At 35.9% G+C, this 17,580-nt stretch overlaps 1 protein-coding gene across 1 annotated transcript; it reads left to right on the top strand.

The window, feature by feature from the left end:
* Positions 1-1,147: 1,147 nt before the first annotated feature.
* On the top strand, positions 1,148-17,290 carry LOC127642186 (NEDD8-conjugating enzyme UBE2F). Its single transcript, XM_052124870.1, has 10 exons — positions 1,148-1,346; positions 3,672-3,819; positions 7,433-7,462; positions 9,823-9,888; positions 11,562-11,629; positions 12,116-12,186; positions 12,330-12,387; positions 13,590-13,622; positions 13,731-13,793; positions 15,480-17,290. Exons 2-10 carry the CDS (start codon positions 3,702-3,704, stop codon positions 15,528-15,530), a joined length of 558 nt encoding a protein of 185 aa, XP_051980830.1. The 5' UTR covers positions 1,148-1,346; positions 3,672-3,701; the 3' UTR covers positions 15,531-17,290.
* The last annotated feature ends 290 nt before the right edge of the window (positions 17,291-17,580 follow it).

The raw sequence follows: 17,580 nt of genomic DNA on the forward strand, positions 1-17,580 counted from the left end.
TTTCTTTGCCTTGAAAGTTAGGGAGGGGCTCTGCCATAAACTGGCTCCTGGAATGTCATCTCTTCTGACTGTTAACCACATAACTTTATTTTTTTACACAAGATATCTATTTCTTTGTTTATTACAAGAGGAATGAGTAATATATTCATACAAATAAATACTAAATGACATTGATTTTTTGTGCAAAACTGAATTATTTATACTGAATTATCAGTATTCCATTATGCGTGTACACGCACATATTATACATGTTATTTCTTAATCAAGGTTGCTATAAAAGGTCTCTAAGGAAGCGGGAGATGGCGAGATCCAATTCAAAAAGGTAATTTATTTTCACAAATAGAAACTTGATTTTCAATGCAATTTTAGATGCAGCTCTCTCCATCTCACAGGTATCCGACTCTCTCTTAAAACCCATTTCCACTCTCACTGCAATGACAAACATCTGTTAGAGACAATCATTGCCAGATGATGATCTTTACTGTTCTCATCTCCTGATCTCACTCTCCATTCAAAAGCTGGTGCTCATCCACACCACCACAGTTGCACTGTTGTTTCAGTGATTTACATTTGGCATTGCTATTTGATGAAGAAACAACATGGAAGTAAACTATAGCAAGTACAACATGTGAACAGTATGATTTGGCTATTGTCATTTGGGTGTACTACTGAAATGATATATTTTTTTGCATCTATTTAGACTCATTAAGAGCCTGAGAAAATATTTATGTGTAGCTTGTATGTCTTATGTGTCTTATGTGTTAGCTCCAAATGGTTTTGACAGCCAGTTACACCTCATGATAATTCAGTGTGAAATTAATTAATTCTGTTCTAGATTTGTCCTGATTTGTTATATTTTCTCTTTGATATACGAAACACAACACGTCAAAATATATTTTATTATTATTTTCTAATGGTCTTTAATATTTTTTAACATTTGATATTATCTGGGCATTTTGTAGATCCATTTGTGATATCCATTTGGGATCTCTAAAGACCCGAATATGTAAGTGTTTGGTAAAATGCCCATGGGTTAATGCTTCAAAGAAAAACATAAAAGTATTTGCGAATGTTACGAAAGCTCATTTTACTAATGGGCGGAATCGTTTATCTTTGCGTTTGATGCCAGACGGGGCGTTGAATTGGATGCACGCTGCCACTTCCGGCTTGTAAATAGCTCAGGCAACGAAAATTAATAAACTCAGATCAAACTAATCATCATCCGCTTAATTGTAATTCTGTTTATAACAGTCATCTTTATTAATATAAAAGTTACTGAGAGGAAAAGAGATCGAGTCGGGGGGAGCTGACTATGGTGTAAACGGGGCAGTTTATTGACTCGGCAGGTAATTGTTGAATCGACCACAGTCGCGTTATGTGACAGTTATTCAATTGTATTATGAATTTAAACATTAAGAAGATATTCTGCTCCACTATGGCTTAAAGAAATCACAGTGTGATGTAAATCAAATTGTTGCTGCTGATGTTTCTGTTAACATCATCTTTAGCATTAAAATGGTTGTTTTGGTGCTGCAAAGAATAACATGGTACTCTCTCCAAAAACTATGGTATTACCTAATATCTAAAACCATGATTATAACAAGGCATTATAATAATATGCCCAAAAACATGGCATTATTTTGGTATTGTGTCCCAAAGAAATATAATTCCAATGCACCTGAAAATTGTAGCTTTGTTTGACGAAGTTAATTTATCTGCTTCACTTTTATTGAGCTATATTTGTCTGTCTATATTCACTGTCTAATTGTTATTTAATTGTAAATTACTGTCCTTTTAACCCAAACAAAAATATTGTCCACAATTCATATGATCAATTCCAAACGGGCTTATTAATTTGAGATAAATTGTGGTTATAGAGATCGAGGCTATTTTTGTGAATGTATTTCTGATTTAATACTTGATATGTTGATCATAGGTGAGCTATTAGGTCTCATTAAATCACATGTTTTTTTTTTTTTTTTAGACACCCGAGCCATTTGTAATAGCTCTAAATACATTTAAGGATCCAGTTAATACTTCATGGCTTTTACTGATTTTGATTATTAAAATAATTTTGCGATTTTATGAATATAAACACAAATTAAATTTGATAACATCGGTTAGGATCGGTTAGGATCACAACTTTATTTTAAGACTGTGAAATGTCAGAATAATAGTAGAGAGACTCGGATTTATTTCAGCTTTTATTTCTTTCATCACATTCCCAGTGGGTCAGAAATGTACATGCACTTTGTTAATATTTGGTAGCATTGCCTTTAAATTATTTGTACTTGGGTCAAATGTTTTGGGTTGCCTTCCACAAGCTTCTCACAATATGTTGCTGGAATTTTGGCCCATTCCTCTAGACAGAACTGGTGTAACTTGTTTGTAGGCCTCCTTGTTCGCACATGCATTTTCAGTTCTGCCCACAAATGTTTAATTGGATTGAGGTCAGCGCTTTTTGATGGCCAGTCAAATACCTTGACTTTGTTGTCCTTAAGCCATTTTGCCACAACTTTGGAGGTATGCTTGGGGTCATTGTCCATTTGGAAGACCCATTTGTGAATGAGCTTAAACAGGTTATATCGATATAGGACTTGTTTTACTGTGGATATAGATGCTTGTCTACCTGTTTCCTCCAGTATCTTCACAAGGTCCTTTGCTGTTGTTCTGGGATTGATTTTCACTTTTCGCACCAAACTATGTTCATCTCTAGGAGTAGTACTTGCGTAATATTGTTAGTACATATGAACGCGGTACCTTTGCGCATATGGAAATTGCTCCCAAGGTTGAACCAGACTTGTGGATGTCCACAATAATTTTTCTGTGATCTTGGCTGATTTCTTTTGATTTTTCCATGATGTCAAGCAGAGAGGCACTGAGTTTGAAGGAAGGCTTCAAAGTACATCCACAGGTACACCTCCAATTGACCCCAATTAGCTTATCATAAGCTTAAATTAGGCTTGAAATCATTTTCTAGAATTTTTCAAGCTGCTAAAATGCACAGATAACTTGGTGTATGTAAACTTCTGACCCATTGGAATTGTGATACTCAATTAAAAGTGAAACAATCTGTCTGTTAACAGTTATTGGAAAAAATACTCATGTCATGCACAAAGTAGAGGTCCTAAATGACTTGCCAAAACTATAGTTTGCTAATATGAAATTTGTGGAGTGGTTAAAAAATTAGCTTTATTGACTTCAACCTAAATGTATGTAAACTTCTGACTTCATCTGTACATTGTTCCTATTCTGAAATAACATTCACCCTTTCTAACAATAGCATACTTATTTTATTGTACAAAAGAAAGTTAATGTTTTAATTAAATGTGTCCACTGGATACGAAAAACATATTCAAAATACTTATATGATGCATTTTGAGCCTGTTGTAGCATGCAAATTGTTCCATATTAATGTAATCACATACTTTGATGCTTACATTGCAAGCCATTAAAGAATCATTGATGTACAGGGTTGTATGTGCTTTACATTTTAATTTTACTAAATAGCTTTTAGTTTAAGAGGGACAATGAAACATTTCACTAAATTTTAGCAAATAAAACTAATTTCCAGATCAAGCAATAATTGGCAGACCTCCTGTTGAAGACCTCTAATCTAGCTCTTTAATGACTTTGTATGGGGACATTGTCTTCAATTATGTTTTCCACAGGTGTATGTGTGTGCATGTTGGTCTGCTGGTATGTTGACGTTAGCCAATAAGCTGAAGAAGGAGGAGGGGGTGAGGGCTGGTCGGGCCCCTACAGGATCTAACGATGCCGCTCATAGAGTGTCAATCAGAGACCGGCTTCTCATCAAAGGTATGGATGACTGATCAAAGGCTCTGTCTGTCCAATTGATGAGCTCATGTGAGTAAAGGACATAAATGAGGGCTGTCTGAATCATATTAGGGTCAATTCATCCATCTCTCTTTCCATCTGCCCTTCTCTCTTCCATCCATCCATCTGTCCATCTATCTTCCACCATCCATCCATCCATCATCAGTCTTTCTTTGCCATCCATCCATCTGTCGATCTTCCATCAGTCTGTGCATCAATCAGTAATTCTTTTCTATCCACCTGTCCATCTATCTATCCATCTATCTTCCACCCATCCATCCATTACTCTTTCTTTTCTATCCATCCATCCATCCATCCATCCAGACTTTTTAATCTATCAGGGCTGGTTTGAAATGCTAGAATATGTCAGAATCTAGAGAATCATGATGAGCCTGGTTGTGTTATGTGATGCCTGATCTCTGCAGGGAGGTTTTGGAGTGGGTATAGGGTGCCATGTGATGTAAGCTAGATCAGGAGAGCAGCACAGCTCTATTTATAACAGAATGGGAGGAGTTTAAGTGCAGAACAGCTCCCATCCACTGTCAAACACTCAGGCTATTTTTGGAGTCAGTGAGGCTATTCAATCCACCCCAACTGAACATTTAGAGACTGCAGTTTTAGCTGTGTCTGGTATAAATGTTTCATTGGCCAAACTTCCAATAATACATTTAAAAAATCCAGGCAATGATTCCAGTAAAAAAATCAATTAAAATAATGTGAATGGATTATGAAAGCATTGACGTACACTGGCGGCCAAAAATTTGGAATAATGTATATATTCTGCTCTTTTATTCGCCATGGTGGCATTCAACTGATCACGTTGTATAGTCAGGAAATTAATAATGTGAAAAATTACCATTACCATTTTAAAAATAATGTTCAGAACAACTTTAAAGTGTTCTCATCAAAACATGTTCAGCAATGACAGCTTTGCAGATCGTTGGCGTTCTAGCTCTCAGTTTGTCCAGATACTCAGGTGACATTTCACCCCATGCTTTCTCTAGAACTTCCCATAGATGTGGCATCTTTTCGGGCACTTTTAACACACCTACTTCTAATACAGTCTAGCTGATCCCACAAAAGCTCAATGGGGTTAAGATCCATAACACTCTTTTCCAATGTCTGTTTCTTTGCCCACTTTAACCTTTTCTTTTTGTTTTTCTGTTTCAAAAGTGGCTTTTTCTTTGCAATTCTTCCCGTAAGGCCTGCACCCCTGAGTCTTCTATTACTGTTGTACATGAAACTGGTGTTGAGCAGGTAGAATTCAATAAAGCTATCAGCTGAGGTCCTGTGAGGCATCTATTTCTCAAACTAGAGACTCTGATGTACTTATCCTCTTGTGTAGATGTGCATCTGACCTTCCACATCTCTTTCTGTCCTTGTTAGAGCCAGTTGTCCTTTGTCTTTGAAGACTGTAGTTACACCTTTGAATGAAATCTTCAGTGTTTTGGCATTTTCAAGCCAATTATAGCCTTCATTCCTCAAAACAATGATTGACTGATGAGTTTCTTGAGAAAGCAGTTTCTTTTTTGCCATTTTTGACCTAATATTGACCTAAAGACATGCCAGTCTATTGCATACTGTGGCAACTAAAATAAATAAATAAATAAATAAATAAAAAACACAAAGACTTAAGCTTCATTTAACTAACCAAATAGCTTTCAACTGTGTTTGATATAATGGAAAGTGAATTTCTAGTACCAAATTAGCAATTTAGCATGATTAGTCAAGGATAAGGCGTTGAAGTGATGGCTACTGGAAATGGGGCCTGTCTAGATTCAGATAAAATATGACTTTTTTTTTCAAATGTTGATTGTGCTGTTTTTTACATCAGTAATGTCCTGACTATACTTTGTGATCAGTTGAATGCCACTTTGGTGAATTCCGAAACAGCAAAATCTACTAAATGTATACATTATGTATATATTTATTTACATGTGTGTATGAATGTGTATATATATATATATATTTATATATATATATATATATATATATATATGTATATATATATATATATATATATATATTTATATATTACACACACACACACACACACACAGTGCATCCGGAAAGTATTCACAGGCCTTCACTTTTTCTGCATTTTGTTATGTTACAGCCTTATTCCAAAATGGATTAAATTCATTATTTTCCTCAAAATTCTAAAATAAAAAATGACAAAAATCACATGTACATAAGTATTCACAGCCTTTGCATAATACTTTGTTGAAATACCTTTGGAACCAATTACAGCCTCAAGTCTTTTTGTGTATGATGCTACAAGCTTGGCACACCTATTTTTGGCCAGTTTCTCCCATTTTTCTTTGCAGGACCTCTCAAGCTCCATCAGGTTGGATGGGGAACATCGATGCATAGCCATTTTCAGATCTCTCCAGAGATGATCGATCAGGTTCAAGTCTGGGCTCTGGCTGGGCCACTCAAGGACATTCACAGAGTTGTCCCATAGCCACTCCTTTGATATCTTAGCTGTGTGCTTGGGGTCGTTGTCCTGTTGGGAGATGAACCTTCGCCCCAGTCTGAGGTCCAGAGCGCTCTGGAGCAAGTTGTCATCAAGGATGTCTCTGTTCATTGCGGCATTCATCTTTCCCTCGATCCTGACTAGTCTCCCAGTTCTTGCCGCTGAAAAACATCCCCACAGCATGAGGCTGCCACCACCATGCTTCACTGTAGGGATGGTATTGGCCAGGTGATGAGCGGTGCCTGGTTTCCTCCAGACATGACACTTGCCATTCAGGCCATAGAGTTCAATCTTTGTTTCATCAGACAAGAGAATTTTGTTTCTCATGGTCTGAGAGTCCTTCAGGTGCCTTTTGGTAAACTATAGGTAGGCTGTCATGTGCCTTTTACTGAGGAGTGGCTTCCGTCTGGCCACTCTACCATACAGGCCTGATTGGTGGAGTGCTGCAGAGATGGTTGTTCTTCTGTTAGTTTCTCCTCTCTCCACAGAGAAATGGTTCTTGGTCACCTCCCTGTCTAAGGCCCTTCTCCCCCGATCGCTCAGTTTGGCCGGGCGGCCAGCTCTAGGAAGAGTCCTGGTGGTTCCAAATTTCTTCCATTTACGGATGTGCTCATTGGGACCTTCAATGCTGCAGAAATGTTTCTGTACCCTTCCCCAGATCTGTGCCTCGATACAATCCTGTCTCGGAGGTCTTCAGACAATTCCTTGGACTTCATGGCTTGGTTTGTGCTCTGACATGCACTGTTAACTGTGGGACCTTATATAGACAGGTGTGTGCCTTTCCAAATCATGTCCAATCAACTGAATCACAGGTGGATTTAAAAAAAAATTATATATATATTTTTTTTTAATACATTTGCCAAGATTTCATACAAACTTCTTTCACGATGTCATTATGGGGTCTTGTTTGTAGAATTTTGAGGAAAATAATGATTTTAATCCATTTTGGAATAATGCTGTAACATAACAAAATTTGGAAAAAGTGAAGCGATGCGAATACTTCCGGATGCACTGTATATTTATGTGTGTGTGTATATGTGTGTGTGTGTATATGTATATATTATATTATACACTTGCCTATCAGTACTGAGCAGACATGTTTTAATTTATGTTTTGCAGAGGTTGCAGAACTTGAGACCAATCTTCCAAGTGAGTATATACAGGTTATTTGTACATTCTTAAATAAAAGGTTAGATCACCCCAACAGGGTTTTACTGGGACAAAAATGGTCTTTGGTACACTGGATATGTATTATGTTTCACCATCTAAGTATATGGAACCTTTTGAATCCAGTGCAGATTTTTTTTTTACTTTAAAGTGCTATGTGAAATCAAACTAAACTTAATTTAAGTAACACCTTTTCTATCATTATTTAGTTTAGAAAAATTAGCTACATTGACCTAACCACAGAAATGAGAAGCCATCCATAGTCTTACCTATGCTTATGGAATTGCAGTGTACACTCACCTAAAGGATTATTAGGAACACATACTAATACTGTGTTTGACCCCCTTTCGCCTTCAGAACTGCCTTAATTCTACATGGCATTGATTCAACAAGGTGCTGAAAGAATTCTTTAGAAATGTTGGCCCATATTGATAGGATAGCATCTTGCAATTGATGGAGATTTGTGGGATGCACATCCAGGGCACGAAGCTCCCGTTCCACCACATCCCAAAGATGCTCTATTGGGTTGAGATCTGGTGACTGTGGGGGCCATTTTAGTACAGTGAACTCATTGTCATGTTCAAGAAACCAATTTGAAATGATTCGAGCTTTGTGACATGGTGCATTATCCTGCTGGAAGTAGCCATCAGAGGATGGGTACATGGTGGCCATAAAGGGATGGACATGGTCAGAAACAATGCTCAGGTAGGCCGTGGCATATAAATGATGCCCAATTGGCACTAAGGGGCCTAAAGTGTGCCAAGAAAACATCCCCCACACCATTACACCACCGCCACCAGCCTGCACAGTGGTAAAAAGGCATGATGGATCCATGTTCTCATTCTGTTTACGCCAAATTCTGACTCTACCATCTGAATGTCTCAACAGAAATCGAGACTCATCAGACCAGGCAACATTTTTCCAGTCTTCAACTGTCCAATTTTGGTGAGCTCTTGCAAATTGTAGCCTCTTTTTCCTATTTGTAGTGGAGATGAGTGGTACCGGTGGGGTCTTCTGCTGTTGTAGCCCATCCGCCTCAAGGTTGTGCGTGTTGTGGCTTCACAAATGCTTTGCTGCATACCTCGGTTGTAGCGAGTGGTTATTTCAGGCAAAGTTGCTCTTCTATCAGCTTGAATCAGTCGGCCCATTCTCCTCTGACCTCTAGCATCAACAAGGCATTTTCAGCCCACAGGACTGCCACATACTGGATGTTTTTCCCTTTTCACACCATTCTTTGTAAACCCTAGAAATGGTTGTGTGTGAAAATCCCAGTAACTGAGCAGATTGTGAAATACTCAGACCGGCCCGTCTGGCACCAACAACCATGCCACGCTCAAAATTGCTTAAATCACATTTCTTTCCCATTCTGACATTCAGTTTTGAGTTCAAGAGATTGTCTTGACCAGGACCACACCCCTAAATGCATTGAAGCAACTGCCATGTGATTGGTTGATTAGATAATTGCATTAATGAGAAATTGAACAGGTGTTCCTAATAATCCTTTAGGTGATTGTATATTGTAATGTAAGACAAATTATGGACAAACTTTTCCTCCTGTCTATTAAATGTTCTGGTCGGAAAAAAAATTCATATTAGGAAATAAACTGACCTTGTTTGCCTTCAGAAATGTCTAAAGATTACTTAAATTATTAGGAGCCTGATGAAAGGAAAACGATATTTGTTATTTAATATTTTATAACAATATTATTGTTATACTAGCACAGTCTCAACTCAGTAAAGTGTTCTACTCATGGGAACATTCAAATTATTATAACCAGTCTTGCTAACTTCATTTATGAGAAATATTTATTTTGCTGAAAATTATTTATAAAAAACACATTAACTTTTAACTACAACTGCCATTGCTGTGATGAAAACACTTTCCCTAATAATAGATGTCACTTTATAGATTGGCATATGAAATATGAAGCTGCAACATTTTTGACAAAATACCATAATTACTGTTACTGCTCTAAAATTGTGATCAATTTTAATAAGTGTAATGTGTTTTTGAAAAATAATCCAGCAGAGCAGTTATATGGTTATATGATGGCTCGTGGGAGTCGCGCCATACTCGCACATAACCAGGCTTCAGTGAACAAAAAAGTGAATGGTGACGGAAAGTCAGAATAAAGAAAGTCATATGGGTTTGGAACAACTTGAGGGTGAATAAGGGATGACAGAATTTTCATTTTTGGGTGAACTGTTCCTTTTGAATTCTTAGGATTGATTATTTTATTCTTCTTTCATATTTTTACTACATGATTTTATGCCTTAATTCTCTCCTTTCGCAAATTTGTTGTGATTGTAATGTACTATTCTTAATATTATTATTTTTGCAGATACTTGTAAAGTTACATTTCCTGATGAAAACAAACTATGTCACTTCCATTTGGCAATTTCTCCAGGTAAATCTTAACCCATGTTTAAAATGTTCAGCTGTAAACCATTAACTGTTGCATGTTAACCATGCTGAACAATCAAATTGTCAGACACACCTGATTCGTATTCAGTATTATGCTCACACCATGTGCACAATTTCAACACAACATTGTTGCCGGCGGGCCTGCAAGAAAAAAATAATTATCAAAATATAACTAACTGCACAAAATTGGTATCGTTTGAAAGTTTAGGTGCTCTACTTTACAATGCATGTAGGCATTATGACCAAAACTGAACTAGTGCTTTGAAATTTGCAGACAAATCAGAAGTGTTCAGTTTTGACAATTTATAAAGAATTTTGCACTGCACATATTATTGTAATCCATTAATACATAAAACTGTTCAAATAGCCATGTGTCATATGTCGTTGGAAAGCTCTCAAAGAGTAAAAATACAATCAGCCTATTTGTTTTACCTACAGTCAAAAATATTCACGAGTAATAGCCAAGTATATGTCCTTGGTATTCATGATGCGTATAAACAGGTTTTGCTTATTGGCCACATTTTCACTTATAACGTCACTAAAAAAAACAACGCAATCTGATGCATTGATCATTAGATAATCCACACAAAGCACGATGTGTACACAGCACATAATATGCTATCTGGCTATAAACACGTTAGCTTTCCTGGATCAGATGACTTCATGATGTAGTATGTTGTCATGCATCATGGAACACCAAACCAATCATATTAGGATTCAGATTGCTCCAAACAGAGGTGGAAGTAAACCAAATATGGGCAGAGAGGATCGATCACTGTGATTAAATATGGCTGCCACTAGATGGTGCCAAATAAATGACAATGACTCGATGGCTCAAATGACACAGCATGGAACTAAATGAGATCTCGTTATTCTTGCCTGCATGCTTTGGAGAGAGAGCATACCTTTTAGTCATTGTTGTATTTGCATGTGTAATTAGATTTTATGTCTAATTATTCGTTTTTTATTGTTTGTATATGTTTTTGGACACTAGGATACTTTTTTTTTTTTTTTACTTTTGATTGCTTTGTTTCAACACAAAATTGATACTCACGTACAGGGAACATGATTGGGAACAAAACAAAAGCAGTTTTTCGGAGCGCCCTTATTTACACCCTGAGATATATATAATGTCAATCAGAAAAGTTTTTTTATGATGTTTCTTAGGCTGAGAGTCTCAGAATTGATCATAATATATATCATTAAAAATATGAAAGTTTTCTTTACAAAGATACAAAATACTTGACCCTCCTTGTTTTTAAGCCTTTAGTTATAAGCCTTTACATTTGGGTATGGCCAACATTCAGTCACATTTATTTATTTCAACCCTTGTACTGTTGTTATTAATACTAACTGTAAAATGTTGTAATTTATATTCTGTGATATACCCATTAGATTTAAAATGTTATATTTAGCATTAAAGCATGTGGATTTCACTTTTGTTCAGATGTGCATACTTTGATCAGTGACCACAATTTGTGTCGCATTTTAAAGTGAATAGTTTTGGTGCAAAACAGTTTGTATGTGTATTTGGCATTTTTTGTTGCATTGGTGTGAATAGGCCTTTAGATATTGTTCCTAACACACTTTCAAAAAAGGCCATTCATATTTTGTAAGTCTAAATGTAGCATTTCATCTCTACAAAAATCTCTTCAGATGAAGGCTATTACCTGGGAGGAAAGTTCCAGTTTGAGATCGAAGTTCCTGAAGCTTATAATATGGTGGTAAGTACCCGCGACACATCCTGAAGTAATGAAGTAATGCCACACCAACTCACTCGCATCGCAACAATGATTTTATTAGTCCATTTGTAAGTGAGGCGATTAAATAGATGTTTATAGGCATTACTGATGCTCTGCTGTGTCTGATTTTAATGAAATAGCTGCCTGAGAGTGCTCACTCAGATAAACATGCACAACCAGACCAAATACTGACCTTAGAGGACCTACAATAGGTCCCATCAAGCCTGTATCGAGTTCCAGACAGAAACTTTAGCTCTGGCATCCAACTTTGGACCAAAACCATAAAATATTACTAAGAAGGCCAGTGATCATATACAAGCCTAGATGCATTGTAATGACCAAAAGCGGGGTCCTGATAGTACATTCTGAAGGTTTTTTGTACTTAGACCTAAATCAAGACAAATATGAGCCCAGGTTTGTACCACAAATCGGGCTTTAGTTTAATAATCCATGTACTGCTCCCCACAGCCTCCCAAAGTCAAGTGCTTGACTAGAATATGGCACCCAAACATAGCAGAGACCGGCGAGATCTGTCTGAGGTTAGTATTGCATGTTTTAATTAATTCTTTATTCAGACTTCTTGAATTATCAGGCTGACATTGATGTGGTTCATTTAGTCAATAACATCTTTTTTTGCAGTCCCCCCCCAAAAAAAACTTTAAATCTCTCGCTCTCTCCATAGTTTATTGCGAGAACATTCAATTGATGGTACTGGCTGGGCACCGACACGCACACTAAAGGTAATTCTCTTTGGGATATTCTTGACGGTGCTTGCAAGGAAATCCCCCGTTTCTCTTTTTCTACATACTTTTCTGCAATTTATTCAGCTCCAATGCGTGTTTTTTGTTTTTCTTTCTTTTTTCTTTTCTTTCTTTCATTCTTTTTCTTTCAAATTCAAATTGCTTTATTGGCATGACATACATAAGCACATATTGCCAAAGCATTGCAGAGAAACAAACAAGCAAATAATGTATACAGTGCAAATACATTTTTTTATTTTTTTATTCCTTTGTTTCTTTCCATGCCACCCTCAGATCTGAAACCTACCATAATCTGTTACATCATCAACAAATGGCAAACAGAATGGGATCAATGCATTACAAACAAATTGCATGAAATCAACCCTGTTGTGGGCAAAAGACACACCTTTAATTTCGGTAATCACAGGGATCAGATCATTCATACCCGTGCCGAATAGGACATTCCAGACTCGCACATGCATATTTTTTTTTATCAGATTAAGGTTCGCTATTATTCTCTGCATGCCAGAGTCCACTATCTTCTAAGCATATTTTATTGGATTGTGTTGGTTTTATTTCTTTTACGGAATATTTTTACTCCGCAAACACTTTTGAAGAGATTTGTTAAAAAAAATCAACCCTGAATCAGTTTGAGTTCTTGTCGAAAATAAACATTAAAAACCTTATTTAGGTCACACTAACTTTTAATATATTTGAATTTGTTTTTCACCATGAAAAATAGCAATGGAAGCAAGTAACCAAGTTAACTTTCTTTTTACCTTTTCTTTCTTTTTCTTCTCTCTTTCTTTCTTTGTATATCTTTTATTCTTTCTTCACATTTTCCCTTTTTTTTCTTCTATTGTTTTTACTTTTGTTCTTTTTTCTCTTTCCTTTTTCTTTCTTTATTTCTTTATTCACTTTTTCCCCTTTTTTCTTTTTCTGTCTTTTCTTTCTTTTTCTTTATCACCTAAAATGTATATAACCTATAATTTATCATTGTTGACATTTTTACATTTTACATTTTTCCTGCCTAAAAGCACTGATAGTGGAAATGCAGATATATTTTATATAATATATTGGTTGGTTATTACTACTAAAACATTTCAAAGTTTACGGTGTAATGTTATTTGTATAAATCAGTATGATCTATCTTTTTCTGTGGTGGTAAATATGTATTTTTAACCATTTTTTTATGTCTTTAGGATGTAGTATGGGGATTGAATTCACTGTTCACTGTAAGTCCTAAAGCAATCCTCATAAAAGATTTTGGACAACCAATTTGTCTTAGTTTTTATATAGGGTTTATCTTGAAATCGACATTGAAAAATTGTTTTGTGTCTCAGGATCTTCTTAACTTCGATGACCCACTGAATATAGATGCAGCAGAGCATCATTTACGGGACAAGGTAGGAGAACAGCCACAAATTGACTAAAATATTACTTTCAGGCTTTTGGTGATCAATATATATCTTGAGAAACTGCATAAAGTGTGTTTTTGTTTTTCTTCAATTAGAGGAACAATAATTTTGCCTAAACAACCATTGTTACCAAGTAGATTCAATAATATATTTAGTGTAAGAACTAAATCACAGTAAAAATCTAGTGTTAAATAATCAAGGCATGTTTCCACATGGTTTTCCCTAAATGAACACACGGAAGACTGTTTAATAATGTTTAATCGAGTATTAATACCTCAATACATATAAATGTATCAACATTAATAAATGGCAAAACGTTTTAAAGCATTTAAAATGCCACATGGACGTTTAAATCAGTATTTTTAACTGATATACTTTAAAAGGACAGGTTGAAAGACCTGATTCATGACAATTAGGGATGCACAAATACAACATTTTTAGAACACCACCTGTAGACATTGATAGTTTGGCTTCCATGTTTCAGAGTAACTAGTCTTAGTGGCCATGTTTACATGCAACCAAAGTTTAGAATCCGACTGATAGCTCAAAAACATCAGTAGCCTATTAATAATAATATCTATGTTTTAGAGGTAGGCTGTTCATTTCGTTCAAGAGTATAACACTTCCTCTGACAGTTATGCAAAACTGCTAGCATCCCTTCTCTTGCTGTTTTAATAGCCTACCTTTTTTTTTTTTTTTGCTCTTGAATGATTAAATGCTTCATTCTGCCGTCAATATTGCTTGGTGATTTTTGCATAGCGTCCCGTCCACAGCTGTTGCTTAAAGTCCCTATTATTTTGTTAACATTCCACATCTGTAAACTCATTTTGAGGACAACTCTCACTCACCTGTCTTCATACTCGCATCCACAGATGCCTACAGTTAGATTGGAGGAGGAATGAGCATAAGGCAAATACATTGTAAAGACAGACAGGGTGTTAGACGTTGCTTCAATTCTTCGTTTTGCCGAGTAGAGTGAGTAACAGAAGTAGAAAGCTTTTCTGGCATATTTTTTAGATATCTCAAAGAAGCAAAAACGCCAATTACAGACTTTGGTTCCATTCTCACTTTCTCAGCCTTCCTCTGCTTCTTCAGAACGCAACGATTGGCCCTCTTCGCATGCACAGAAGTTTGGTTCGGAATACATACAAGTTTAGGGGACATATAAACTGTATATTCGGAATCTGCAATCGAGTTGAATTTTGTAAGATTATTAAAAATTAGTGCATGTAAACATAGCCAGTGAAATTCTAGCAAAGGTTATAAATTGCAAATCTGTTGTCATTATCACCCAATTCAAATTCCACTCAAGACATTTTGTGTTGCAGATGTCTGATGGTGCAGATAATTGCTTTTATTGGCCGATACATTGCTACATCTCTAACGAAATTGAATAAGACATCATAACTTGGCATTTTTGTTACTTTTAAATCAAAGGCTATTAAAATGTGTCTTTCCAAGTACTCTCATACTAATGATGACCTACAGTGGTCTACAATGGAGGTTTCAGAAAATGTTATGACCAAATTAAAGAATGATATTTGTTTAATTACACATATATGCAACAAAATAATATTGAAAATGCTTGATATATCAGACAGCCTAATATTAAGTGCATTTGCAGGTAGGATGTTTATTCAAACCCATCCATTCTCTCAATTTTGCCATTTTTAGGAGGACTTCAGGAGCAAAGTTCAGGACTTCATCAAAAACTATGCAAGATGATGTCTCTGTTTGCCACGCAAGCAACTCTCACATGCATGTGACTTTGCAGATGCACGCCGACCCCGTGTATCCCGACTGCAACAGAGACAAAATCTGAAACTTTTCAGACATACTTGGGGAGCGAAGAAAGTTATAGTGCGCAATGAATGATGCCTCAAGTCCCTGATGAAGATTTGGTGGGGAATCGTGGGCTTTTCCACAGCTGATGCTCTTGTAGGTTCTTCTCAATCAAGTTTGCTTTTAATTCCCCCTTAAAAAAAAGAAATGAAGAAAATAGTACAAAGAGGGTGATTATGACTATGAGGATGTATGTCACCTCCAATGCTAGTGCCTCTGTGTTTTTGCCACATATAACTGGAAAACATGTTTTAAGCCAACTTCCACTGCAGTTCGCTTCTTCTCGAAACTTGACAACCTACAGAGATGCATTCTTTCATAAGTGATGTCAGAGATATCCCAAAGTTCATTAGCTTGTTCACGCTGGGGGAGGAGCCCCACACTGCTCGTACCACCAATCAGAGGAATCTCAAACTTTGCAAAGCACTGATGTCCCACAGAATACGTTCTTCGTTGGGGTATTCTGTAAAGCCATTTCTCATAACTCAGAACCTTCTCTTGTGTAAAATCTCCGCATTTATCAGACTACTTCACATTACACGTGCACACACGCCAATATCAGAATATCTGCAGGTGCCTGTGAATGAGTATTAAACATTTTTCAATTAAGATCTGTGAGTCATTAAAGGGTGAATCTCACAAAAACATGGCCAGGTCATTTTTCACACCAGAATCAAAAGAAAAAATTATATTTCGAATTAGGAAAATGTAACATTTTAGGGACCATTAAGATTTTTGCAATTATTTTTCCAAATTTGTATTACTGTAATTCGTACATTTAATTTTTAGTGTTGTCATTTCATTTTTCTTAATGGTGCTTGTCAATAGATTCTCATTACTGTAATACAGTATTTCTTATTTATAGTAAAAAAAAAAAAAAAAAAAACTTAAATCAGCGTAAATTTAAGAATACACAAATATACGAACATGATGTATAAATACTTTCAAATATATCATTATTTCTTGCATTACAGTAATGAGAATTATGAAGGGGTAACATTTGCTCAATTGCCATATAAATAATGGCAAAATGCAAAAAACTAAAATTCTTAAATGGTAAAAAAAAAACCTTTAATTTTCTTTATACAAAATATAATATATTCCTTTTAATTTTGTATGAAATAAAACCTGGACATATTCTTGACTGGGAGATTCACCATGCTTTTGTATGTATTTCTTTCAGTATAACACGTTCTGCTTTACCGATGTGTGCACATGTAAAATAATACTTGTATGCTATTATTGTGTTTGTGTGTGTGTGCGTGCGTGAGAGAGAGAGAGAGAGACATGTTGAATATATGAGTTGAATACATGTCTGACTTTGGTAGCATGCACTGGGCTACTGAACAGCTCAGCCAGAAAAGCCTGTTAAATTAGTGAGGATTTACTTTAATTTGTTACTCTCTCTTTCAAGGTGTATATCCATTTGTAAAGTATATTAAAGAGGAATTCTACCACTTAAGGTTTTGGACATATTTGTATGTGTGCTTGACCGTTATGATTGATTGTGTCTGAAAACCTTGTGTGCTACCTACTTGAGCTGTATATTTGGGTCTCATAGAGTGTCCCCAAAAAAATGCTTAGACACTTAAGACATGCCTAATAATGTATGAATGCCATTGCATTAGATATCAAACCAAATATAGCGCTCACCTGTCATAGCGCTTCTGAAGACATGGATGTTAACACTGCAGGTAAAATTGACTTGCATTGTATGGATGTTCAGAGCTGAGACATTCTTCTAAACTTTTTTTTTTAGCAGAATAAAGAAAGTAATATACATCTGGGATGGCATGAGGGTGAGTAAATGATGAGAGAACTTTAATTTTGTTATCTATCCCTTTAATGTGATGAACTACACCTGGTTAATATTCAATGCAAATATGGCTGAAAATTGACGTTAGTTCTGGAAAAAAATATTTGTTTACAGATA

Source organism: Xyrauchen texanus, unplaced genomic scaffold, assembly GCF_025860055.1.
Source record: "Xyrauchen texanus isolate HMW12.3.18 unplaced genomic scaffold, RBS_HiC_50CHRs HiC_scaffold_461, whole genome shotgun sequence".
NCBI classification, from domain to species: Eukaryota; Metazoa; Chordata; class Actinopteri; order Cypriniformes; family Catostomidae; genus Xyrauchen; species Xyrauchen texanus.

What these genes read in the sequence shown, in the direction of transcription:
- LOC127642186 (XM_052124870.1), top strand. Translation starts at nt 3,702, where the DNA reads ATGTTGACGTTAGCCAATAAGCTGAAGAAGGAGGAGGGGGTGAGGGCT. An exon ending in ACCGGCGAGATCTGTCTGAG is followed by an intron (nt 12,187 to 12,329) that starts GTTAGTATTGCA and finishes CTCTCTCCATAG; the next exon opens with TTTATTGCGAGAACATTCAA. An exon ending in CACCGACACGCACACTAAAG is followed by an intron (nt 12,388 to 13,589) that starts GTAATTCTCTTT and finishes TTATGTCTTTAG; the next exon opens with GATGTAGTATGGGGATTGAA.